The sequence below is a fragment of the Taudactylus pleione genome, unplaced genomic scaffold, assembly GCF_031769625.1.
Source record: "Taudactylus pleione unplaced genomic scaffold, aTauple2 ptg000512l, whole genome shotgun sequence".
Lineage (NCBI taxonomy): Eukaryota > Metazoa > Chordata > Amphibia > Anura > Myobatrachidae > Taudactylus > Taudactylus pleione.
This window is the reverse complement of record NW_028284914.1, coordinates 3,110,671-3,138,561: the sequence shown is the minus strand read 5'-3', so window position 1 is coordinate 3,138,561 and position 27,891 is coordinate 3,110,671. Positions and strand designations below refer to the sequence as shown.

Below are 27,891 nucleotides of genomic sequence, written 5' to 3'. Positions count from 1 at the left end.
CGCATGCGCAGATGGGCGACAATCGCCCATAGCGAGCGATCGCGGGTTAGTGAGCGGGTCTGAATCAGACCCCCAGTCCCATAATGTGAGCAGATACTTAGAATTACATCCAGTGGTACTGTGCATTTGCCTACACATAGTTACCAGGAATTGCATGCCATGACACAAGTGTGGTATAAATGGTCGACCATGTAAAAGTCGACAGTCAATGGGTCGACCCCAAATAGTCGACATGACAGGTACAAAAGGTTAGCACACAAATGGTCAGCACTTTTTTTTGTTATTTAATCCCATCTCTCCCCCTGGTGCCTAAACCTAACCCTCCCCCTAGTGCCTATCCCTAACCGTCCCCTTCGGCAGCCTAACGCCAACCCCCCACCAAGTGCCCAACCCTAAACCTCATCCTTATCCTAAAAAAGTGTTGACCTTTTGAACCTGCAGTGGCATCACAAGGTGGGTCCAGGCCGCACCCAGGTGTCACCCGCTGAGGGGTGACACCGAAGTGCCGACTCCTCCTCAGTGACAGGAGCCGGGTGCTGCAGCACTGTTGCACTATGTGCAGAACTTGGCTCTTGACACAGTGAGGGAGCCGGCACTGCACACAGAGTGGTCCCCGGGGGCAGTCCGCATCTCTAGGACCCCCGAAGTTACTAAACTGGAGGTTGGGGGCGGGAGACCAGGCCCCCTACCTGTGAGGCCATGCCCCCTTTTTGTTTTGCCATGCGCACTACAATCCTATCTGCAGCGGGTGTCACCACGGGGAGGGACACCACTGTGCGCCTGTCGACCTTTTAACCATGTCGACCTTCTGCACTAATGACTTTTTGTCCCTGTTGACCATTTGGTGTTGACCGATTAACTGTGAACCTTTACATTATCAATCTTCTATCTGAATACCCTCTGACCCTAACCTGTGCCGGCATAGTATTACACACCTCCTTATGGGCCTGATTCAGAGGTGCACCGTAATGCAGCTGCGACGGCATCTTCTGCTGCAGCGCATCTTTATGGTAATGCCATGGCTTGTAGTGCTTCACAGACTGGTGGTTCCTCATCTCACATCATGTTATCTGGTGTCTGCGCTCTGTGTATCCAGCCTGCTGTCACGCCATAGGGTTACATCATTCTGTCTCTATCCATTCTGAGCCGCCATAGGGTTACGTCATTCTGTCTTTGGCCATTCTGAGCCGCCATAGGGTTACGTCATTCTGTCTTTGGCCATTCTGAGCCGCCATAGGGTTACGTCATTCTGTCTTTGGCCATTCTGAGCCGCCAGAGGGTCACGTCATTCTGTCTTTATCCATTCTGAGTAGCCAGAGGGTTACATCATTCTGTCTTTGGCCATTCTGAGCCACCATAGGGTTTCGTCATTCTGTCTTTGGCCATTCTGAGCCGCCATAGGGTTACATCATTCTGTCTTTGGCCATTCTGAGCCACCATAGGGTTTCGTCATTCTGTCTATGGCCATTCTGAGCCGCCAGAGGGTTACGTCATTCTGTCTTTGGCCATTCTGAGCCGCCATAGGGTTACATCATTCTATCTTTGGCCATTCTGAGCCGCCATAGGGTTACGCCATTCTATCTTTGGCCATTCTGAGCCGCCAGAGGGTTACGTCATTCTATCTTTGGCCATTCTGAGCCGCCATAGGGTTTCGCCATTCTATCTTTGGCCATTCTGAGCAGCCATAGGGTTACGTCATTCTTTCTTTATCCATTCTGAGCAGCCATAGGGTTACATCATTCTGTCTTTGGCTATTCTGAGCCGCCATAGGGTTACGTAATTTTGTCTTTGGCCATTCTGAGCCGCCATAGGGTTACGTCATTCTGTCTTTGGCCATTCTGAGCCGCCATAGGGTTACGTCATTCTGTCTTTGGCCATTCTGAGCCGCCATAGGGTTACGTCATTCTGTCTTTATCCATTCTGAGCCGCCAGAGGGTTACATCATTCTTTCTTTATCCATTCTGAGCCGCCAGAGGGTTACATCATTCTGTCTTTGGCCATTCTGAGCCGCCATAGTGTTACATCATTCTGTCTCTATCCATTCTGAGCCGCCATAGGGTTACGCCATTCTATCTTTGGCCATTCTGAGCCGCCATAGGGTTACGTCATTCTGTCTCTATCCATTCTGAGCCGCCATAGGGTTACATCATTCTGTCTTTGGCCATTCTGAGCCGCCATAGGGTTACATCATTCTTTCTTTGGCCATTCTGAGCCGCCATAGGGTTACGTCATTCTGTCTTTGGCCATTCTGAGCCGCCATAGGGTTACGTCATTCTGTCTTTATCCATTCTGAGCCACCATAGGGTTACATCATTCTGTCTTTATCCATTCTGAGCCGCCATAGGGATACATCATTCTGTCTTTATCCATTCTGAGCAGCCATAGGGTTTCGTCATTCTGTCTTTGGCCATTCTGAGCCGCCATAGGGTTACGCCATTCTATCTTTATCCATTCTGAGCCGCCATAGGGTTACATCATTCTGTCTTTATCCATTCTGAGCCGCCATAGGGTTACGTCATTCTGTCTTTGCCATTCTGAGCCGCCATAGGGTTACGTCATTCTGTCTTTGCCATTCTGAGTAGACATAGGGTTTCGTCATTCTGTCTTTGGCCATTCTGAGCCGCCATAGGGTTACGTCATTCTGTCTTTATCCATTCTGAGCCACCATAGGGTTACATCATTCTGTCTTTGTCCATTCTGAGCCGCCATAGGGTTTCGTCATTCTGTCTTTGGCCATTCTGAGCCGCCATAGGGTTACGCCATTCTATCTTTATCCATTCTGAGCCGCCATAGGGTTACATCATTCTGTCTTTATCCATTCTGAGCCGCCATAGGGTTACGTCATTCTGTCTTTGCCATTCTGAGCCGCCATAGGGTTACGTCATTCTGTCTTTGCCATTCTGAGCCGCCATAGGGTTACGTCATTCTGTCTTTGCCATTCTGAGTAGACATAGGGTTTCGTCATTCTGTCTTTGGCCATTCTGAGCCGCCATAGGGTTACGTCATTCTTTCTTTGGTCATTCTGAGTAGCCATGCTGAGACAAAGGATGATCAGCGACTTATGTACGCAGATGCTTGGATCGGCAAAGCCACAGGTGGGCGTCTCATTACAATCTTCAGCGCCTACGACATTTTCGCACAACATCTGCGTACGGGATGGCGGCTGCAATGGCATCAGTGTACATCTCTGAATCCGGCCCATACAGCTGAACAGACGTGCTTCTCTGGAACTCCATTGTAGAGACATGGGAGATCTGGGACACTGTACAGGTGTAATACAGATCATATAATATTCCAGGACATTACACAGTGTAATACACACAGAGGGCGGGGTTATGGGCCAGCTGGGCGTGGCTGGTGTGCTAGGGGCAGAGTCACGCTATGACGTAATGACGTAGCAGTACCAGCAGCAGCAGCAGCTGCCGGAGGAGGAGAACGAAGCAGCAGCCGGTGCCGGAGTCAGTGCTGGGAGCCGCCGGGTGCCGGGGCTGTGAGACCGGTGTGCGGGATGCTGGATAGGTAATGTCCCCGTGTGAGGAGGGCTCTCCTGGGAACTAAATGTCTCATCATCTAGCGGCAGGCGAGGCATTCTGGGGCTTGTAGTGCTTCACATACTGGTGGTTCCTCCTGTCACCCCGTGTTATCCGGTGTCCGCGCTCTGTGTATCCAGCCTGCTGTCAGCCACATATATATATAGTACTATAAATTACACCACATGATATAGCTGTGTACAGAGACTGTGTGTGTGTGTGTGTGTGTGTGTATGTTGTGATGCATATGTTCCTTGGCATGTCTGTATAAGAAGGCAGCATATGATTACAGTACAGCGCTGTGATACTGCAATGTTTGTCCAGTGGGGTGTACCCATAAAGATGGGTGATGTTAGGGAGAGATGGGCACAGTGGGGTGTACCCATAAAGATGGGTGATGTTAGGGAGAGATGGGCACAGTGGGGTGTACCCATAAAGATGGGTGATGTTGGGGAGAGACAGGCACAGTGGGGTGTAGCTATAAAGATGGGTGATAGGGAGAGACGGGCACAGTGGGGTGTACATATAAAGATGGGTGACGTTTGCACAGTGAGGTGTACCTATAAAGATGGGTGACGTTAGGGAGAGATGGGCACAGTGGGGTGTAGCTATAAAGATGGGTGATGTTAGTGAGAGATGGGCACAGTGGGGTGTACCTATAAAGATGGGTGACGTTAAGGAGAGACGGGCACCGTGGGGTGTAACCATACAGGTGTGGTGACGTTAGGGAAAGACGGGCACATTGCACTGTAACCATACAGGTGTGGTGACGTTGGGAAGAGACGGGCACAGTGGGGTGTACCTATAAAGATGGGTTATGTTAGGGAGAGACAGGCACAGTGGACTGTAACCATACAGGTATGGTGACGTTAGGGAGAGATGGGCACAGTGGACTGTAACCATACAGGTATGGTGATGTTAGGGAGAGAGGGGCACAGTGGACTGTAACCATACAGGTGTGGTGATGTTAGGGAGAGAGGGGCACAGTGGACTGTAACCATACAGGTGTGGTGATGTTAGGGAGAGAGGGGCACAGTGGACTGTAACCATACAGGTGTGGTGACGTTAGGGAGAGATGGGCACAGTGGACTGTAACCATACAGGTGTGGTGATGTTAGGGAGAGAGGGGCACAGTGGACTGTAACCATACAGGTGTGGTGATGTTAGGGAGAGAGGGGCACAGTGGACTGTAACCATACAGGTGTGGTGACGTTAGGGAGAGACGGGCACAGTGGGAGTATAACGGCACAGTGGGAGTATAACTATAGATGTTTGATGTTAAGGAGAGATGGGCACAGTGGACTGTAACCATACAGGTGTGGTGACGTTAGGGAGAGAGGCGCACAGTGGACTGTAACCATACAGGTGTGGTAACGTTAGGGAGAGACGGGCACAGTGGGAGTATAACTATAGATGTTTGATGTTAAGGAGAGATGGGCACAGTGGACTGTAATTAATTATAGATGTTGGATGATGTTAGGGAGAAAATGGCACAGTGGACTGAAACTGTAGAGGTTGGGAGACGTTGGAGAGAGATGGGCATGGTGGACGGTAACTAGAGGTTAGGTGACATAAGGGAGAGATGGGCATAGTGGACTGAACTATTGAGGTTGGGTGACTTTAGGGAGAGACAGTCCCAGTGGGCTGTAACTATAGGTTAGGTGACGTTAGGGAGACACAGTAGGGTGACATTAGGGAGAGACGGACACAGTGGGGGTACAGCTATAGAAGTTGCATGATGGGGAGAGATGGGCACAGTGGACTGTAACTATAGAGAATGGGTGATTTTAGGGAGAGATGGGCACAGTGGGAGTATAACTATAGAGGTTGGATGATAGGAAGAGATGGGCACAGTGGAATGTAACTAGTCACTTTAGGGAGATGGGCACAATGGGGGTTTAACTATAGAAGTTGCGTGACGGCAAGAGACTGGCACAGTAGACTAACTATAGAGAATGGGTGACTTTAGGAGAGAGATGGGCACAGTGGGGGTATAGCTACACTATAGAGGCTGGGTGGTGTTCAGGAAATATGGACACTGTCACTATAGAGTTTGGTGGACATTAGGGATATATGGGAAGGATGTAGGTGAGGGTTATGATGCAGTGAAGTGATGATTTTATATCACTATCTCAGATGGCAGAGAGGTTTTACGTGGTGTTTGTATTCACGTCTCTATTACTTGTTCTGGAGATTCGGTAGCTGTGAACATATTTTCTTCGCCTGCTGTATATTAGACATTTTAGTGTCCCTCTCTTCTGTACCGTTTGTACGCTGGTTTTCGGTGGGGATGGTCCCGTGTTGAAGGCTGCATCGTTGCTTTGTGCCATCCTACCGTTACGAGGGTCATCACCATGGAATCTGCTATGCCAGCTATTTGTTACCTTGGCTGTGGGAAGTGAGTTGTTGGCAGGGCGCTGTGTCATCGGGCAGGGATTGGTGCCCTGGTCGGAAACAGATCCGTGCATGCCTGTGTGGGAGCGGCAGGTGCTTACAGTAAGAACTGGGTAGAGCTAATAAATATCCCTGTGTTGCGAGACATGCTATCATTTCAGAATTATAACGTTGCTAGGTGCAGCGTTTAACCACACTATGACAAAAGCTGGAAAAGCAGATCATTCCTATGGACAATGCGGCTTACCATTGGTAAATAAGGAGTTAATCTTGCATCCCTTGGTATGGCTGTATAGTAATTAAATAAATGGCTTTGGACGTTTCCTCCGGCAACCAACTGTCATCTGTTTTTCCTGCAATAACGATATAATTATTACTGATTCTCTTAATGTTGGATTTTGTTAACCCCTTCAGCTTTCAGATTTATTTATTTTTTTCCTTGCTGTCGTACGTCCGCCCCCTTCTCATACTATGTAGGATTTTTATGCCCTCTCTCACCAAACTCCGCACAGATGACAAACAGTGCTTTGGGCCAGTGCCAGCCTCTGTATCTTAGGAACACGTTAGCTGCCTCTCTCCAGAGACTGGCAGCGTCATTGTGGCATGCTGGCACTGGAAGTGCTTTTTGTGCCATGCTTATCAAAGAACGTGTACGGGTCACCGGCTTCGGTTATCTCGACCAGTCGCGTGATTGGGCATATGTGGCACGCGGTAGCTGTACTCCGGATCGTTCGACCCTAGGGGGCAAATCGCCTGAAGGTAATTCATGTGCAATTCTACTTCCTTCCCTTGTTTTAGTCGGGTGAACTGATCTCAATAATGCCGCAGCCTGTCAAATTCGCCAAGACCGAATGACCGCGCCTTACTACCATTGGGTCCCAGTAATCCGGACGGCTGGGGGTCTGGAAATTTGAGTTTACCTTACGTGATGGCTGTCCGTGGTCTTCCTTGTACCTGTTAGTAATACTTGTTTATGCTGGGGCTTGCTTTGTCGCTGTAGCTTAACAGAACAGATATATATATATATATAAGGCATATCTCCATCATATGCACCATTATGTAACCGCACCTCTAGAGGACAAGTTCCTAAATTTGAAGAGTACCCTTTCACAAAACACAAACTTGCACCCGGGTCCCAAGAGTTCTACAACTCCATTCTTTGTACAATAGTTTGACTTTGATACAGTAATCCAATGTGTCAAATACTGTGATCATGTAGTATCCCGGCCTTCCAGGCGTCCAGCTGCAATTGCTGTACTTGGACTGAGGTCAAAGCAAAGCCGATAGGACAAGTAACAATGAAGAACTTTCCAGGAGGATTATTGGGAGAAGAAACATTATTTTGCCTGAGCAAATTTGGCTGCTAGTGCGAGCAGTGCAGGGGTTAATGTCATGCACTCTGATTACTGTTTACAGTGATGGAAAGTCAGGTTCTGCAGGGAGTGTAGGGTGATTAGCTGCAACCTTGGATTGTGTTTCCTTTGCCTTGACCCCCAGCTCCAGATTTACGGCGTTGGGGGTCACCCCACAGCGTCCGCCTCTCTGCATTTCTCATCTTCAGCATTGCCTGGCATCCAGCGTGAAGGACGCTGGCACTGTGCTATTTTTATACATCTCCCGTCTTGCAGTCAGAGCCACTGAAGCCGCATTCATCGTCAGAGCAAAGTGCAGACACAGGCAGAGTCGCTCTACACTTACAGTCCATTAATCGTGCGCAATGTACAGTCCTATAGTGTGTGGGAGAGACAGCTCCATTCCCTTTCATATAAAATTGTTTATGTTGGAGGGGTATAGGAAAGTGAGAGCGTGGGATTAAGGTGATGGTCAATTTCCGTGCACACAAACCGGTTTCTCCTTTGCCGTGACCACATTTAGGCTATGGCAAATGAGAATGCTGAAGTATTTATCCGCCTCCCCAGTCTGCAGAAATCCAGGCTTGTTAACCCTATCACTGCTGCCTTAACCTGCGCGTACTCTACTAATATGCGCTTCTCAACCAGTCGCTGCACCTGCGCCTCTATTCACATTGCTAAGGACATCTTGCTTCCAGCTGACGGTTCCATTTTTTTTATTTTTGACCAAACCATCTCTAATTGTCCTTTGCTGGCAATGGGCCTGTTAGGAATCGATTTGTCTAAATCTGTTACTTGTGTCCGGGAAGATAAACAGGTTGCTGGGTAAACAGGATTATTTTAAAGCCAGAAGATGCGTTCCAGCTTTTAGCAGCAATGACGCAAAGTCCTATTAAAATCATATGGATTCTTCAGTTGTGGCGACCTCCGGGATGCTGACCGCCTCTGTCCTCCAGGTGAGGCGGTGACCGGTGGAACTTGCTTAACCGCCCAAAACAGTTCTAAATTCTATAGGCGGCTCTGAGGGTCGATGGACTATATTCAAGTCCAATCCAGGCGTATTACTGGTTAGTGAATTAGGAAAGGCTGACGTATAACGTTTAAGTGGAGGTCACCGTCCCTGGGAGAGGAGAACTTGCCACTCTCCGTCTCCGCAGGTGTGGGTATTAAAACAGGTAGTACAGGGGTGGGGGTAATAAAGGAGACCCTTTTTGCGGCAGAAACTTTGGCCGTTTCAATTGAGCTGTACTTGTTATGTATGTTTGGAAGATTTAGAATTTCCAGTGTGTTTAGTTCTCTCTGGAGCGCGCTGTAGCACAGGAGGAGTGAAGCTCAGTAGAGGGGTCCCCGGTCACCAAATGGTATCATGTGCCACTAGTTGTGTAGCAGATGTGATCCCACCTGCCTATGCGATGCAGCAGAGAGCCCTACAACCCAGCTGGGGGCCATAGGAAATGACCAGTAAATGTTTTCATCCTAGTGATTGCGCTTAGGACCTGATTCAGACCCGCTCGCTAGCAAGCGGCCGCTCGTTGCAGACGATGTTCGCTAATGTGCGCATGCGTGTAGTTTGCAGTGCGTGTGCGCAAACTAGTAGGAGCGATCGGAATGTGCTCGCTCGCGCTGCAAAGGCAGCCCAGTTGAATGAGTGACAGGAGAAGCCGTTTATGGGTGGAAACAGGCAGGGCAGTAGTAACGGGGGAGTGGAGTTGCGGACGCAGGCGTGTCAATGTTTTCATGGCGTTTCTGGGGCGTGCATAATTAACAGACAGCGTCATAGTGCACATCACCTGGTTGAATATTACACTGAAGTGCTCGCAGTGCCCGCAGCAGGGTACAGTCAACCGCAAGCGCTTCCGTCAGATCCGATGCAACCCGATGTACCGATGTTTTGCATCTATAAACACAAAGTGATCGCTCGCCAAGACATAGTGGGCGTGCTTATGCCTTGCCGTACGAGCGGCTGCCTTGACGTCACTTAGCTGAATTTCCATACGCTGGGAGCGAGCGGCCGCATCTAGCGAGCGGGTCTGAATCAGGTCCTTAGTTCGCTCTCCTGAAACATCACTGACCAAGTTACCGGTGATCTTTTATACTATTTATCATACCTTAGAAAGTGTGTCTCCTTTACAGTCACTGCAAAAGCTGACCCCAAAATCAGCCTGCGCCCTCCCCCCACTTTCACTTACACTTTCACTTTTCTTACATTTTTCCCCATTATCTATTACCTTACATGATGAGTGTACAGTGGGGGGTTTTGTATCTCATGAGAGCCCCCCATGTAACGGGCACCTGGATTGTATCCCGACCCACAGGACATGCATATAGGGAGTAGTCTGTGTATCCAAATATAGAATACAGAAGTGCCCTCATACATCTAGCCTCAATACACCGCGCAGCGCGACTTGCCTGGCGTGAGTGAGCCGCCGGGTCCCGTGCTTCTCTGCTAGCGTTGGGCGTCTTTTTTGCTGAAAATGCTTCTACGTTGCAATGAGACGCACCAGGAGACACTGCTGATTAATTTGATATGCGGCACTTGCATATCTGGTGCGTCTTAGACGCATTTTTGGCAAAAACAGACGCACGGCACTGCCAGATTCTCACAGGACCTGGAGCACAGAGAGGGGTTTTTCTTCTTCAGGGTCCACAGGGATCCACAGGGATACCATAAGGGTAATGTGGTTGGAGAGATCCAGGCACCAAACAGTTAAAGTTTTCAGCTCCCAGGATGCCTCTGGTCCTCCTCCATATATACCCAGCCACAGGCCTTCAGTTGTTCATTTGGTGCTGCAGGATTCAGACGCACCTTTTGTACCTGGACTGCTCAGGCGGTCCTAAGCTGCTTTTTTATGTTTTACTTTCTATGTTTTCAGGTTGGCAGCACTGAGTGTCTGAATTAAGACGCAAGTACTGCGACTCCTTTAACCTCCGTCGGGCCGCAACACCAGTAACGGCTGGTGATTTCGGCGGGTCTCGGCTGAGCTTGCTAGCAACGATGCTGGGACCCGGACTGCAACCGGATGCACAGAGACGTCCGGTAAGGCGATTCTGTCTTATGGGAAATGGCGCGTAGCAGGCTTTGCTTCCAGCGCAGGAGGCGCACCGGAAGCCGCTGCAGTCAGGGCCCGGAGCGTCCGCATCCTCACTAGACCACCGGGGGCTTTATCGTCTGACGCCGGAGATCGGCAGCGGACGCTTCTGTCAATGTTACTTGTCTTTGTAACGCCATCCAGAACAGCTCCTATTAATGACCAATTCCAGCCAGAAGCGTTCGTGTTTGGATGGAATGGTGCTACCTAAAGGAGAATACACATATATATCTTTTTATTTATTTTTTTACTCCTCTGTGATCTTTCATCTGTACATAACCTATTTCCACCCAAATCTACATTCCTCTGTAAAGGATCTGTATTTATTAGTGTGTGTGTGTAAATACTTCCCTTTCCAGGTGCCACGTAATCCGTTCTGATTGCCACACCCAAGACGATCCTGCCATTCAGCTTGCTAGGCAGAATCACTTCCCATTTTGGCCCGAAACACCAGCTGCCAAATCCAGCCGCTCATATGGGAGCCTGTCAGTGCGGATCGTGTTATAGCGTACCGTCTGTTTTTAGGGTCAGACTCGGCAGTATCGGATTTAATCTGTCATTATTGGTCTGTCTGTTGCCGGCTTAAGGTACAGAAGTGGCTTTGATCTGTTTTAAAAATGCTTTGATAATCCTCTTAACATGGCACACACTGACCCAAACACAGTGACAATTCGTAGGCGGCCATTCAAGCGATGTATTCATTTTTATTTTTCGGTATTTAAAGGAATTATCACACCTTTCAAAACTCTGGTTTTAGGTGGCTCTGCTGCAGCCAGTCCTGTTATTACAGTAGCAGCGTTATATATATGTACTGGTCATCCACCGGCCATGACACAATCTTCCTGTACCTGGAAAGCCCCTCTCTACCATTTTATTAATATCTTTTCATCCTTGTACTTTAGGGTCATGTCCCCCAGTACTACGGAAGATTAGTTAAACTGAGTATGTTTTTAGGCTCTGGTGTTGCGACAGTTCTGTGGCCGCAGATATTTGTAATTTCCTTTTTAAATTATATAATTTTTTTGTTTGTTGTGCAGAAACAATTGTCTTAACTACCATACAAAAGGAAATGTGTATTGTCAAGCCATAATTGTCCCATCTGCGCACAAGTGGCTGACGCCTCCATCCCGCCCGTTATCCATTTTGAACTTGCGTTCTCTACCTGCGTAATTACTCTCCTCAGATCTTCCTTTTTTTTTTGGTTTCTTTACTTTTCCGGGTAATTTCAAAGCAGATTTTCCTGTTTGACAATAGTTTGGTAATCTGTGACATGGCAGGGTCACTTCTGAGTCAGGGTTGGATTGCAAATTGTTGTAAAGGTGCGTATCCATTAACAGACATCGAAACGACAGCACGATTACGACACTGTAAGCTGCGAGCAGTGTAGCGCACATTCATCATCCCCGTACATGCTGAACCTGACATGATCGTCAGGTTGACCAGCATTTACGGGCGATGATAGATGCCGGAAACGACCATCGGGGGCGCGCATGGCTGGTCATTTCCGACCTAAATGTACCTGATACATGCGCGATTTGCAAGCAATTGCACGATAACGACGTCGCTATCGTGCAAATGTCGCTAAATGGATACCCCCCTGCAAAGCAAAAGTAGTCTAGATATTGATATATGAGCCGTCCTGAATCATGGGGGACGCAGACACCATGTTGACAGTCATAATTTCGCCAGAGTTGATGTCGACATTGAAATATCGACATGGAACATGAACACGTTAACACTGAAAATGTGAAATGCTGACATTCTGCAGAATGCCGACATGAGGGTTAGGTTGTGGGGGTAGGATTAGGGATAGGGGTTTTCTACTGGAAGCCCTGCTGTACTTGGCAGACACTGCTGGACAGAGGGAAGTGATCACCGCAACGCCAGGACCCACAGTTTTGACGACATTCTCAGCATGTCGACATTAGAGCAATGTCGACATTGTGATGTTGACATGATGTCGACAAACATGCTGAACCCAATTGTGTTCTGGTGTGTCCCCGGTAAAACCTTGGGTTGGCACTATGGCTCCATTGCGGGCTGTTAGCTGCTGGCACTGCGGTTAAGAAGAGTTTGGTCTCCACCAACCTCCCTGCTCTCTCGATCACCAACAGCCTGTTGGCGTTCATCACAGACCGACCGATGTTGTCCGCTCAGAGCCTTAAAATGTGACGTGTGAGCCTCAGTGGCATGCATAGTGCTTATGTGGCTAGTGGGACCCTTGTGCCCTGTAACCCAGCTGTGCCCATCAAAACTCTTATAAGCTGGTTTATTTCTTAGCCTTGCCAGGCGGAGCAATCTCCAGCGTATTGTGTGGTGCTCCAGCTGCTGTGGAACTACAAATCCCAGCATGCCTGCCCTAGTTTTGCTTAGGGCATGCTGGGATGTGTAGTTCCACAGCATCAGGATGTGCCAGACGTCTTTTATCCCTGATACCTTTCTTATTGGACCCGAGCGCCGGTCATGGCCACATGCTGGACGGGAGGCAGTTTAGCAGTTACAATATCAGAGAATACTTACAACAGGCCAACGCTCATTTATTTTAATTTTTTTATACTACTTGTATTTTAATCCTGAATTTCATGTCAGCGGCTCTCTGGCAGAGTGGAGGCGTTTGAATAGAGCGACGGAGGAGTAGCAGAAATGAAAGCGACAGCCCTTTGTGTCAGGCATGTTAGGAGAAGCAGGAGTAGAAAGCCAATCTGGTTCCCAACGGAGGTCGGAATCTTTGTGAAGGCTAAAAAAAAAAAAAGTTTCTGTCAGGAAATATGAGCAGACCTGGAAGAATGAAGGTAAACTGGTGGATTTGGTTTCAGCAGAGGGGGAAACGGAGAAAGTAAAAGGCTAAGGCTGGGGAAGAGTATGGCGTAGTCGGTAGGTTCTGGAGGAAAGAACCGCTAAAGCTGCATACACACACAACGATTTTTTGAACGATTATCGTTAAACGATATCATTTAACGATTATCGTTTGAAGAAATCGTTCACTTTCTGAGTCAAACGATGAACGATAATCGTTCACGTTTGTAGTTCAGTCAGACTTGTCAACTGAACGATTTTCATTAAGGGAATATGCAAAAATCGTTTGTAGTTCATAAAAATCGTTCATTACACTTTAAAAAATCTGACAGAAAATCGTTCAGAAAATCGTTGATAACAAAATCGTTGTGTGTGTGTATGCAGCTTTAGGGTCTAAAAATGAAAACAGAAAAGCGTAAGGAGGAATAATAAGACTATAGAGGTAGGGAGACAGGAGTGTGACAGATTATCTAATCTACCAAGGTCGTCCGTGTGGAACCTGAGAGCTCATATTAACAACCATTACTGTATTACGGGGCGGCTCTATGGGGTAGTTTTTGATCTATATACAGTGTGCTGGTCCTCGCCCCCCTTCTTCAGTTGACGCTTTTAGTTACGCAATCAGCGGCAAATCATTCTATAGTTGTATGTGATTGTTAGATCAAGGGGGCGGGTATCGCAAATCTCATTCGTCTGCTGCCCCCAAACCTCTGTCTCCACCCTCCTGACTGGGCCAGTTTATTGTCAAGGTCACACAACAGAAGCCCTTAACGGTCGTGGCATTCTAATTGGACAGATTAGGAATCGGCGCGTTGGCTTGTGAGAAGGTCTTTGGTTGCGCCTTACGTCCGAGGCTCTCTGCCTGAATTCCAGAGATGTACAAGATTTGTTGTTCAGCATATAGATAGTGGAAGTACCTTTTATGAATGTGTTTTAGTAGGAGTCCTATATCATTATGTAGGATTTTGCTAGAATATAGCGTGCAACCTAATGTATTCCTTCTTCACGTTATGCGCCAGTGTGGCTCCAGGCAGTAGATTAATCATGCATGGTGGGGCTTCATGTGTCCTATAAACTAAGGAGCTGATTCAGACCCGTTCGCTATGATGAGAACGCTCGTAGCTGGCTGATAGCCGCTATCTGCGCAAGCGTATACATCGCAGTGCGCGAACCAATGCGAGAGGCCGTGCGAGAGGCCGGGATGCGTTCGCTCACTGCGCATAGACAAACCAGTAGAGTGAGTGACAGGAGAGGCCGTTTGTGGGTGGTGACAGGGGCTGGCCACTGGAAACGGGGGAGTGGAGGTGCGAACGCAGGCGTGCCTGAGTGCCTCAACGCCATTTCAGAGGCGTGCATGATTAAAAGGCAGCATCATAGTACACGTCACTTGGTGGGTTTTCACTCTGAAGTGCTCGCAGTGGTATAGTCAACCTTAAGTACTGCGATCGCATCCGATGGTGCTCGATGTACCAATGTTTTCACGCACTTTCAGGAGATGACGTGCGGAAGGGGGCGTCTTAAGAATGGCTGGGGGGCGTCTGCATACACTAAGTGATCGCATGCTAAAACATAGTGGGCGTGCTAATGCCTTGCCGTGTGATCGCCTGCCTTGCAGGGCGTGCGCTGGATTTGAGGTTTAGTGGTCGCCTAGAAATGCAGATAAGTTGTACGATCTGATTGCTGTATAGTTGATTTGCAAGTCTGGTAAATAAGAACATAATTGTATGCACAGCTGAGTCCAGGTGACTTCGGTAACTGCTAATTGCGGTAATTGCACCATTAAAAGTTTGTGAAAGTGGAAAACTAGCATATAATATAGTGTTGTACAAAGTGATGGTTATTGCAGTTGGGAGATGGAAAGTTCCGCTTTGGAAGCCAGTTACTCAGTGAGCACTAAGTAGGCCGGATGTCTGATCCGGGAAGTGTACAGCTGCAGCCAAGCACTTGTCCTTCCATTTGCCATAGATTGCAGAACTTGGGAGCATCGTTGAGTAGCAGCGTCCTCTCAGCGTCTGCCTGGTTAGGACATGCCAAGAGCATACGGCTCCTGGGGAAGAGCGTGGGATTCAGTGACAGCGTACCATCACTGCACATGGCGTGTACCCGCTCCTGGGCATATTGTGCCTGTTGATCTGGCATTTACAGCAAAAGTCTGTGGAGCTGGCAGATCGCCCCCCTCGTCCCTGCCTGCATTCATCGATGGGTTAAAGTGTAATCTTCTTATGACACTTTCCAATTTATATAATGGAACACAGGTTGGGCCAGATGATGATGATTTATGGCTGTAGTACGGGATGGTAGAGGGCAATGTTTATTTCATGACATTGAGCATTCGCCTCCTTTTCTGAGTGTATAGTGCACTGATCTACTACTGGTCCTATTCTGAGTGTATAGTGCACTGATCTAGTATTGGTCCTATTCTGAGTGTATAGTGTACTGATCTAGTACTGGTCCTATTCTGAGTGTATAGTGCACTGATCTAGTACTGGTCCTATTCTGAGTGTATAGTGTACTGGTCCTATTCTGAGTGTATAGTGTACTGATCTAGTACTGGTCCTTTTCTGAGTGTATAGTGTACTGATCTAGTACTGGTCCTATTCTGAGTGTATAGTGTACTGATCTATTACTGGTCCTATTCTGAGCGTATAGTGTACTGGTCCTATTCTGAGTGTATAGTGTACTGATCTAGTACTGGTCCTATTCTGAGTGTATAGTGCACTGATCGAGTACTGGTCCTATTCTGAGTGTATAGTGTACTGATCTAGTACTGGTCCTATTCTGAGTGTATAGTGCACTGATCTAGTACTGGTCCTATTCTGAGTGTATAGTGCACTGATCTAGTACTGGTCCTATTCTGAGTGTATAGTGTACTGATCTAGTACTGGTCCTATTCTGAGTGTATAGTGCACTGATCTAGTACTGGTCCTATTCTGAGTGTATAGTGTACTGATCTAGTACTGGTCCTATTCTGAGTGTATAGTGTACTGATCTAGTACTGGTCCTATTCTGAGTGTATAGTGTACTGATCTAGTACTGGTCCTATTCTGAGTGTATAGTGTACTGATCTAGTACTGGTCCTATTCTGAGTGTATAGTGTACTGATCTAGTACTGGTCCTATTCTGAGTGTATAGTGCACTGATCTAGTACTGGTCCTATTCTGAGTGTATAGTGCACTGATCTAGTACTGGTCCTATTCTGAGTGTATAGTGCACTGATCTAGTACTGGTCCTATTCTGAGTGTATAGTGTACTGGTCCTATTCTGAGTGTATAGTGTACTGATCTAGTATTGGTCCTATTCTGAGTGTATAGTGTACTGATCTAGTACTGGTCCTATTCTGAGTGTATAGTGCACTGATCTAGTACTGGTCCTGTTCTGAGTGTATAGTGTACTGGTCCTATTCTGAGTGTATAGTGTACTGATCTAGTACTGGTCCTATTCTGAGTGTATAGTGCACTGATCTAGTACTGGTCCTATTCTGAGTGTATAGTGTACTGATCTAGTACTGGTCCTATTCTGAGTGTATAGTGCACTGATCTAGTACTGGTCCTATTCTGAGGGTATAGTGTACTGATCTAGTACTGGTCCTATTCTGAGTGTATAGTGTACTGATCTAGTACTGGTCCTATTCTGAGTGTATAGTGTACTGATCTAGTACTGGTCCTATTCTGAGTGTATAGTGTACTGATCTAGTACTGGTCCTATTCTGAGTGTATAGTGTACTGATCTAGTACTGGTCCTATTCTGAGTGTATAGTGTACTGATCTAGTACTGGTCCTATTCTGAGTGTATAGTGCACTGATCTAGTACTGGTCCTATTCTGAGTGTATAGTGCACTGATCTAGTACTGGTCCTATTCTGAGTGTATAGTGTACTGATCTAGTACTGGTCCTATTCTGAGTGTATAGTGTACTGATCTAGTACTGGTCCTATTCTGAGTGTATAGTGTACTGATCTAGTACTGGTCCTATTCTGAGTGTATAGTGTACTGGTCCTATTCTGAGTGTATAGTGTACTGGTCCTATTCTGATTGTATAGTGTACTGGTCCTATTCTGAGTGTATAGTGTACTGATCTATTCCTGGTCCTATTCTGAGTGTATAGTGTACTGATCTAGTACTGGTCCTATTCTGAGTGTATAGTGTACTGATCTAGTACTGGTCCTATTCTGAGTGTATAGTGCACTGATCTAGTACTGGTCCTATTCTGAGTGTATAGTGTACTGATCTAGTACTGGTCCTATTCTGAGTGTATAGTGTACTGATCTAGTACTGGTCCTATTCTGAGTGTATAGTGCACTGATCTAGTACTGGTCCTATTCTGAGTGTATAGTGCACTGATCTAGTACTGGTCCTATTCTGAGTGTATAGTGTACTGATCTAGTACTGGTCCTATTCTGAGGGTATAGTGTACTGATCTAGTACTGGTCCTATTCTGAGTGTATAGTGTACTGGTCCTATTCTGAGTGTATAGTGCACTGGTCCTATTCTGAGTGTATAGTGTACTGAACTAGTACTGGTCCTATTCTGAGTGTATAGTGTACTGGTCCTATTCTGAGTGTATAGTGTACTGATCTAGTACTGGTCCTATTCTGAGTGTATAGTGTACTGGTCCTATTCTGAGTGTATAGTGTACTGATCTAGTACTGGTCCTATTCTGAGTGTATAGTGTACTGATCTAGTACTGGTCCTATTCTGAGTGTATAGTGTACTGATCTAGTACTGGTCCTATTCTGAGTGTATAGTGTACTGATCTAGTACTGGTCCTATTCTGAGTGTATAGTGTACTGATCTAGTACTGGTCCTATTCTGAGTGTATAGTGTACTGATCTAGTACTGGTCCTATTCTGAGTGTATAGTGTACTGATCTAGTATTGGTCCTATTCTGAGTGTATAGTGTACTGATCTAGTATTGGTCCTATTCTGAGTGTATAGTGTACTGATCTAGTACTGGTCCTATTCTGAGTGTATAGTGCACTGATCTAGTACTGGTCCTATTCTGAGTGTATAGTGCACTGATCTAGTACTGGTCCTATTCTGAGTGTATAGTGTACTGGTCCTATTCTGAGTGTATAGTGTACTGATCTAGTATTGGTCCTATTCTGAGTGTATAGTGCACTGATCTAGTACTGGTCCTATTCTGAGTGTATAGTGTACTGATCTAGTACTGGTCCTATTCTGATTGTATAGTGCACTGATCTAGTACTGGTCCTATTCTGAGTGTATAGTGTACTGGTCCTATTCTGAGTGTATAGTGCACTGGTCCTATTCTGAGTGTATAGTGCACTGGTCCTATTCTCAGTGTATAGTGTACTGAACTAGTACTGGTCCTATTCTGAGTGTATAGTGTACTGATCTAGTACTGGTCCTATTCTGAGTGTATAGTGTACTGGTCCTATTCTGAGTGTATAGTGTACTGATCTAGTACTGGTCCTATTCTGAGTGTATAGTGTACTGGTCCTATTCTGAGTGTATAGTGTACTGATCTAGTACTGGTCCTATTCTGAGTGTATAGTGTACTGGTCCTATTCTGAGTGTATAGTGTACTGATCTAGTACTGGTCCTATTCTGAGTGTATAGTGCACTGATCTAGTACTGGTCCTATTCTGAGTGTATAGTGTACTGATCTAGTACTGGTCCTATTCTGAGTGCATAGTGCACTGATCTAGCACTGGTCCTATTCTGAGTGTATAGTGTACTGATCTAGTACTGGTCCTATTCTGAGTGTATAGTGTACTGATCTAGTACTGGTCCTATTCTGAGTGTATAGTGTACTGATCTAGTACTGGTCCTATTCTGAGTGTATAGTGTACTGATCTAGTACTGGTCCTATTCTGAGTGTATAGTGTACTGATCTAGTTCTGGTCCTATTCTGAGTGTATAGTGTACTGATCTAGTACTGGTCCTATTCTGAGTGTATAGTGTACTGATCTAGTATTGGTCCTATTCTGAGTGTATAGTGTACTGATCTAGTACTGGTCCTATTCTGAGTGTATAGTGCACTGATCTAGTACTGGTCCTATTCTGAGTGTATAGTGTACTGGTCCTATTCTGAGTGTATAGTGCACTGATCTAGTACTGGTCCTATTCTGAGTGTATAGTGTACTGGTCCTATTCTGAGTGTATAGTGTGCTGATCTAGTACTGGTCCTATTCTGAGTGTATAGTGCACTGATCTAGTACTGGTCCTATTCTGAGTGTATAGTGTACTGGTCCTATTCTGAGTGTATAGTGTACTGATCTAGTACTGGTCCTATTCTGAGTGTATAGTGCACTGATCTAGTACTGGTCCTATTCTGAGTGTATAGTGTACTGATCTAGTACTGGTCCTATTCTGATTGTATAGTGCACTGATCTAGTACTGGTCCTATTCTGAGTGTATAGTGTACTGGTCCTATTCTGAGTGTATAGTGCACTGATCTAGTACTGGTCCTATTCTGAGTGTATAGTGCACTGATCTAGTACTGGTCCTATTCTGAGTGTATAGTGTACTGGTCCTATTCTGAGTGTATAATGTACTGATCTAGTACTGGTCCTATTCTGAGTGTATAGTGTACTGATCTAGTACTGGTCCTATTCTGAGTGTATAATGTACTGATCTAGTACTGGTCCTCTTCTGAGTGTATAGTGCACTGATCTAGTACTGGTCCTATTCTGAGTGTATAGTGCACTGATCTAGTACTGGTCCTATTCTGAGTGTATAGTGTACTGATCTATTCCTTGTCCTATTCTGAGTGTATAGTGTACTGATCTATTCCTTGTCCTATTCTGAGTGTATAGTGTACTGATCCTATTCTGAGCATATAGTGCACTGATCTAGTACTGGTCCTATTCTGAGCGTATAGTGCACTGATCTAGTACTGGTCCTATTCTGAGTGTATAGTGCACTGATCTAGTACTGGTCCTATTCTGAGTGTATAGTGTACTGGTCCTATTCTGAGTGTATAGTGCACTGATCTAGTACTGGTCCTATTCTGAGTGTATAGTGTACTGGTCTAGTACTGGTCCTATTCTGAGTGTATTCTGTACTGATCTAGTACTGGTCCTATTCTGAGTGTATAGTGTACTGATCTAGTACTGGTCCTATTCTGAGTGTATAGTGCACTGGTCCTATTCTGAGTGTATAGTGTACTGGTCTAGTACTGGTCCTATTCTGAGTGTATAGTGTACTGATCTATTCCTTGTCCTATTCTGAGTGTATAGTGTACTGATCCTATTCTGAGCATATAGTGCACTGATCTAGTACTGGTCCTATTCTGAGCGTATAGTGCACTGATCTAGTACTGGTCCTATTCTGAGTGTATAGTGCACTGATCTAGTACTGGTCCTATTCTGAGTGTATAGTGCACTGATCTAGTACTGGTCCTATTCTGAGTGTATAGTGTACTGGTCCTATTCTGAGTGTATAGTGCACTGATCTAGTACTGGTCCTATTCTGAGTGTATAGTGTACTGGTCTAGTACTGGTCCTATTCTGAGTGTATTCTGTACTGATCTAGTACTGGTCCTATTCTGAGTGTATAGTGTACTGATCTAGTACTGGTCCTATTCTGAGTGTATAGTGCACTGGTCCTATTCTGAGTGTATAGTGCACTGGTCCTATTCTGAGTGTATAGTGTACTGGTCTAGTACTGGTCCTATTCTGAGTGTATTCTGTACTGATCTAGTACTGGTCCTATTCTGAGTGTATTCTGTACTGATCTAGTACTGGTCCTATTCTGAGTGTATAGTGTACTGATCTAGTACTGGTCCTATTCTGAGTGTATAGTGTACTGATCTAGTACTGGTCCTATTCTGAGTGTATAATGTACTGATCTAGTACTGGTCCTATTCTGAGTGTATAGTGTACTGATCTAGTACTGGTCCTATTCTGAGTGTATAATGTACTGATCTAGTACTGGTCCTATTCTGAGTGTATAGTGTACTGATCTATTCCTGGTCCTATTCTGAGTGTATAGTGCACTGATCTAGTATTGGTCCTATTCTGAGTGTATAGTGCACTGATCTAGTACTGGTCCTATTCTGAGTGTATAGTGCACTGATCTAGTACTGGTCCTATTCTGAGTGTATAGTGCACTGATCTAGTACTGGTCCTATTCTGAGTGTATAGTGTACTGGTCCTATTCTGAGTGTATAGTGCACTGATCTAGTACTGGTCCTATTCTGAGTGTATAGTGTACTGGTCTAGTACTGGTCCTATTCTGAGTGTATTCTGTACTGATCTAGTACTGGTCCTATTCTGAGTGTATAGTGTACTGATCTAGTACTGGTCCTATTCTGAGTGTATAGTGCACTGGTCCTATTCTGAGTGTATAGTGTACTGGTCTAGTACTGGTCCTATTCTGAGTGTATAGTGTACTGATCTATTCCTTGTCCTATTCTGAGTGTATAGTGTACTGATCCTATTCTGAGCATATAGTGCACTGATCTAGTACTGGTCCTATTCTGAGCGTATAGTGCACTGATCTAGTACTGGTCCTATTCTGAGTGTATAGTGCACTGATCTAGTACTGGTCCTATTCTGAGTGTATAGTGCACTGATCTAGTACTGGTCCTATTCTGAGTGTATAGTGTACTGGTCCTATTCTGAGTGTATAGTGCACTGATCTAGTACTGGTCCTATTCTGAGTGTATAGTGTACTGGTCTAGTACTGGTCCTATTCTGAGTGTATTCTGTACTGATCTAGTACTGGTCCTATTCTGAGTGTATAGTGTACTGATCTAGTACTGGTCCTATTCTGAGTGTATAGTGCACTGGTCCTATTCTGAGTGTATAGTGCACTGGTCCTATTCTGAGTGTATAGTGTACTGGTCTAGTACTGGTCCTATTCTGAGTGTATTCTGTACTGATCTAGTACTGGTCCTATTCTGAGTGTATTCTGTACTGATCTAGTACTGGTCCTATTCTGAGTGTATAGTGTACTGATCTAGTACTGGTCCTATTCTGAGTGTATAGTGTACTGATCTAGTACTGGTCCTATTCTGAGTGTATAATGTACTGATCTAGTACTGGTCCTATTCTGAGTGTATAGTGTACTGATCTAGTACTGGTCCTATTCTGAGTGTATAATGTACTGATCTAGTACTGGTCCTATTCTGAGTGTATAGTGTACTGATCTATTCCTGGTCCTATTCTGAGTGTATAGTGCACTGATCTAGTACTGGTCCTATTCTGAGTGTATAGTGCACTGATCTAGTACTGGTCCTATTCTGAGTGTATACTGTACTGATCTATTACTGGTCCTATTCTGAATGTATAGTGTACTGATCTAGTATTGGTCCTATTCTGAGTGTATAATGTACTGATCTAGTACTGGTCCTATTCTGAGTGTATAGTGTACTGATCTAGTACTGGTCCTATTCTGAGTGTATAGTGTACTGATCTAGTACTGGTCCTATTCTGAGTGTATAGTGTACTGGTCCTATTCTGAATGTATAGTGTACTGATCTAGTACTGGTCCTATTCTGAGTGTATAGTGTACTGGTCTAGTACTGGTCCTATTCTGAGTGTATTCTGTACTGATCTAGTACTGGTCCTATTCTGAGTGTATAGTGCACTGATCTAGTACTGGTCCTATTCTGAGTGTATAGTGCACTGATCTAGTACTGGTCCTATTCTGAGTGTATTCTGTACTGATCTAGTACTGGTCCTATTCTGAGTGTATAGTGTACTGGTCCTATTCTGAGTGTATAGTGTACTGATCTAGTATTGGTCCTATTCTGAGTGTATAGTGTACTGATCTAGTACTGGTCCTATTCTGAGTGTATAGTGTACTGATCTAGTATTGGTCCTATTCTGAGTGTATAGTGTACTGATCTAGTACTGGTCCTATTCTGAGTGTATAGTGTACTGGTCCTATTCTGAGTGTATAGTGTACTGGTCCTATTCTGAGTGTATAGTGTACTGATCTAGTATTGGTCCTATTCTGAGTGTATAGTGTACTGATCTAGTACTGGTCCTATTCTGAGTGTATAGTGTACTGATCGCGGATCCGGACTTTTCGCCTCAAATTGAATACGGGCCAATGAGGGGTAAATTTACTAGTGAGCGATGTTGCCCATAGCAACCAATCAGATTCTAGCTATTATCTAGAAGGTGCTAGTCAAATGTAAAGTAGAATCTGATTGGTTGCCATTTCTAAAAACTCTCGTTTTGCTAAATATATCGCCTGAGTCTCTGAACAGGTCCTGCGTTGAGTGGAAGGGATGCTCGGGGTTCGTGTTCCTGCAAGCGCTAAAGTACGTGTATATTTGCAGTGACCGGTATGGAAACACAGAGCTGGGCAGAAGTCGGTCACAGTTATCTGTCTTTTTTTCCCAGGCTTTCCTGCGTTTCTGCTCGCTGAATATACAGTAGAGCTCTGTCATAGCTCATTCGCCTCGTCCCCGGCGTTCCAGCTATTTTTGGATCCAGTCTTCTTCTGCATTAATGCCGACGTCTGTACTGACCTCTCTGGAAATGAGTGTCAGTCATCTTGGTGCAGAATACCAGCTGGATCTGCGTGCAAGCTCCATAACTGCTTCCTAATGGGGTATTACCGGAACGTACATGATGATCGTGGGCACGTATATGTGATACAGAGAGATGGTTTTTTTGTGTATGTATATAATGTGTGTGTATAATAATGTCTGTGTCTATATATTCATCTGGTTTTAATCAGCCACAGAACCTGTGTCATTCACATGCGTCCCAAATGAAAGGGATGAAGTGGGAAGCCTATATATATATATATCTGTGTGTGTATGTATGTGTGTGTGTAATAAATAAATATATATATATATATATATATATAAAATCTGTATGTGTGTGTATATATATATATATCTGTGTGTGTGTGTGTGTATATATATAAATATATATATATATATATCTGTGTGTATGTGTGTGTGTGTGTGTGTGTATATATATATATATATATATATATATATATATATCTCTGTGTGTGTATGTATATATATATATATATATATATATGTATGTATGTGCATATATATATATATGTGTGTGTGTGTTTGTGTGTATGTGTGTGTGTGTGTATATATATATATATAATGTGTTCACTCTAGCTCCAGCGCGAGGCAGGGCGCCGGAGCTAGAGAGGGCACGTCATTGCGCGCGCCTGCGACCGGGAAGGGGGCGTGGTCATTGAAAAGGGGCGTGTCTGTAAGAAGCGTCCCCTTTTCGTCGCATGCGCCTGGTGTCTATTCTCCTCGGGTGACCAGGGTCACTGCACATTTCTTCACCCGCGGGTCGCAGGTGAAGACGGCTCCCGCAGGCTGTTAGGGCAGGGCGCTTTTTGCCTTCCAGAAGGAGGGCAGGGCGCCGCGCCCCGCTAAAACAGCCTAGCGGGAACGCTATATATATATATATCTGTGTGTGTGTGTGTGTGTGTGTGTATGTATATATATTCCCTCTGCTATGTGGAGCTGTGGATTTGTCGCCTGCTAATTGTTATATGAAGCATATAATGTATCCTAGAGCTTTGCAGGAAAACCAGTTTTGGCATAAAATGAGGAGGGAATGTCTGTGTCTCCTGAGAGCAAGCACTTCCGGTTAGGTCCTTGTGACGATCGGCTTTTAAGAGTTTTGGGTTTTATTTGGTAGAAGTGGTTAATCCTTAGATTTTTTTTTTTTTTTTTTGTCATATTTCATGTCTATTGTTAAATGCGTCTGGTGGGGGAAGAGATCGTACAGGGACTTTACCCTCATTTCTGTTTATCTGCAGCTGGTGTATTTATGTGAATCAGCAGATGTATATATTTTATTGATTTATTCTGTATGGTTTGAAAGCTTTTACGGTTTAATTCCCCCCCCCCCCCCCTACACGAATTCACCCCCATCTGCCACACACTGCGAAGGGGGTCTGTTCGGGGGAGGTGCTTGACGTGCAGGCAATGCTCCAGGGGAATGTGAGATGTCCATTTTAGCGTAATCGTCGGCGTTCCGCGTAGAAGCTAGATCTGGGCCGGGACCGAAAATGAGAGGTGCAGTGAACACTCCTTTTGACTGACAAATCTAAATTTGAATATGGAGTTAATTATCTCATAAGACATGTACATAAATCACAATTATGTAAGAATTATTTTTAGGCTTGGCAACCTGCGGTTATCTCCCAGTGTTATTATTTAAACTACACCCCTTGCCTGCACGCAGTAGCGGCACTCATTCATTAGAATGGGCCAACGCGACACTTCGTGCCTCATACCTCAAGTGAAGCCGCTGACTTCTACAGGCAGCAGGTGCACTGAGATGCCTCGGGCCTCCGGACACGCTGGGAGTTGTAGTGGAGCAGCAAGCTATTAGTCACGCCGTTGTGTTCTTCGCTGTTCCATATTACGCCTCATCTCGCTCTCCTCTCCCACGTCCGCCCCGGTTCTGATGCTTCGGCAGCGGTCTGCTCCAACCTCCACATTCCTGTAATGATTCTCTCCTACTCACTGCTCCCGATGGCTGGGGGAACGGCTGTCGCTGGCTTCCCACTCGGCTGGCAGAGAAGCCTCTTTTCTTTTCACTAATTGCCTGTTTCTTTCTGTGTAAGGCGCTGACTGGTAAATCCTGTTGCACAGCGGCGTCTGTGGGAGCGTCATGGTAGGAAACCTTTCTCGCACCAAGGCATGATGCGTGTTTTTTTGTCTATGTACGTGTTTGTGTGTATATAGTGTATGTGCATATATTCTTCTGTGTTTTCCAGTAGAATAAGGAATTTTCCTATCCGTAGCTGTCTAATATTTAGATTTAACTGTATCCTTTCTGTTGCTTTGTACAGGAAGTGGACATATTTGCCGGAAATGCGTTAGGCGTTATGCCGCTATATCGGCGCTGTATACCATCGGCTTATTACCTTCTAAGAACAGCTGCCCAGTGTAGCTTTGTATCGGGTGGTGTTATGAAAAAGGTGAATCCTTTTGGGAATTAGACATTATAATATACTGGTCAATGAGTAAGGATAGCGTTATAAAGGTGCCTAGCCGCTAGACGATTAAAATGAGCGATTTAACGTTATGGAGATCGTTCGATAATCGTTTGAAGATTGTTTAAAGAATGGGTCTTTTAGACCTCTATCATCGTGCAAACATGCTGGTCAACCTGACGGTAACGTCAGGCTCAGCATGTTTGCAGATGATTGATGAGCCTGCACTGAACGACTGCTCACTCAGTGCAGGCTCATCACAGACTGACAAACGACTGCACGATTACAATGTCCGAAATCGTGCAGCCCTTTGCCTGTCTTCTAGTGGATGGGCACCTTAAGGGAAGGTTGGTGGCGGTTATATTGAGAAGCGCTGCTATAATTTTCAGTTGTTCTAAGGGGGCAGTTCGGTTACATGGAATGTCCAGGAAGATCTCCCTTGCAGCACACAGGTAAATGTGTAATATGTGCACAGGTGGGAATAAATGCAACCCCAAGAGCACATTCCTTTGAATCGAATCCCCCCCCCCCCCATAGAGGTGCACAGGAAAAGCTAAGAGTGTCCGTTATACATAGCGCAAATGTGGAATAAAATGAAGTTAGGAAATTCAGGGTCTTTAGCGTCACCCTTCTCAGGAAAGCCGTATCAATATAGTTATAGTGATTAGAGCAACTTGTGCTGCCACTTACTATTGTCACTTTCTGCCTATCATAATTTAATGTTCATTCTGGCCCTCTGCACCTGTTGTTGCTGTGTGTTCTGGTGCTTCTAGCACACTCTGGTCTGTATCTCAGCAGTTTGTCGCATCAGCTGAAGGTACTAGAAGCACCAGAGCAGAGAGCGACACCTTAGACAGGAAAGAGGCACCGCACTGGTGTGACAGGTACAGGGTGCTAGAATGAACACTAATAATGAGCATCATGTTAAAATGATACCCCCTGGCCCTAAGCAGTCCCCCCAACATGCCCCCCCCTGCCGTCTCTCTCCAGCCATATATTAGGTGAGGGTCTTCCTCTTATGCCAGGTACACACTAGATGATCTGTTGTCCGATCCGGCCATATCGGGCACATCGTCTGGCGACATAGTCAGCGAGTACTATGCTGCTGAATGCAGCATTGCCCCCGCTCTCGCGCCGTCACTCCCGGCATCGGCAAGTGTGTAGGCATTTGCCGATGCTGGCAATGCTCACGAGGTCAGTACACACTAGACATCGATGGGAATACAGCAACCTGTATCCAATTTGCGCTGATTTTTTTTTCAGAGCAGCACAGAGTATTTAAGGAGAGGCACGTGCTGAGCCTGTGGGACACCGTAACCTATCCACTCGTGGTTAATGTTGACTATGGTGTGTAGAGGGAACATGAGGCAGCAGGAAATCATAAACTGATAGTTATACAGTGGAAGAAGCATTGTCCCCCAGCAGCACAGAGTATATCAGGAGATGAGTGATGTGTTAGTGAGGACAGGGATGCATGTGACAGGGGCAGTGACAGGATGTGAGGAGGGGAATGGAGGCAGCAGGAAGCCACAGACTGAGCGTTATATAGTGGGAGGAGCATTGTCCCCCAGCAGCACAGAGTATATCAGGAGATGAGTGATGTGTTAGTGAGGACAGGGCTGCATGTGACAGGGGCAGTGACATGATGTGAGGAGGAGAATGGAGGCAGCAGTAAGTCACACAGACTGTGAGTTATATAGTGGGAGGAGCAGGGTCCCCCAGCAGCACAGAGTATATCAGGAGATGAGTGATGTGTTAGTGAGGACAGGGCTGCATGTGACAGGGGCAGTGACATGATGTGAGGAGGAGAATGGAGGCAGCAG

At 45.7% G+C, this 27,891-nt stretch overlaps 1 protein-coding gene across 3 annotated transcripts in view; it reads left to right on the top strand.

Moving 5' to 3' along the window:
* Window positions 1–3,392: 3,392 nt before the first annotated feature.
* The window catches only part of TMCC1 (transmembrane and coiled-coil domain family 1), a 121,168-nt gene continuing 96,669 nt past the window's right edge, over window positions 3,393–27,891 (top strand). The window contains exon 1 of one of the 3 annotated variants that reach the window (XM_088450239.1): window positions 3,393–3,519. Coding sequence is in view for 1 of the 3 variants with exons in the window: in XM_088450241.1 (XP_088306367.1) it covers window positions 8,179–8,232 (54 nt within the window). In the remaining 2 variants the exon portion in view is untranslated. Of the gene's footprint in view, window positions 3,520–6,595; window positions 6,684–8,163; window positions 8,233–27,891 lie in introns of those variants that run through there. The other 2 variants (XM_088450240.1, XM_088450241.1) reach the window with 2 other exon arrangements.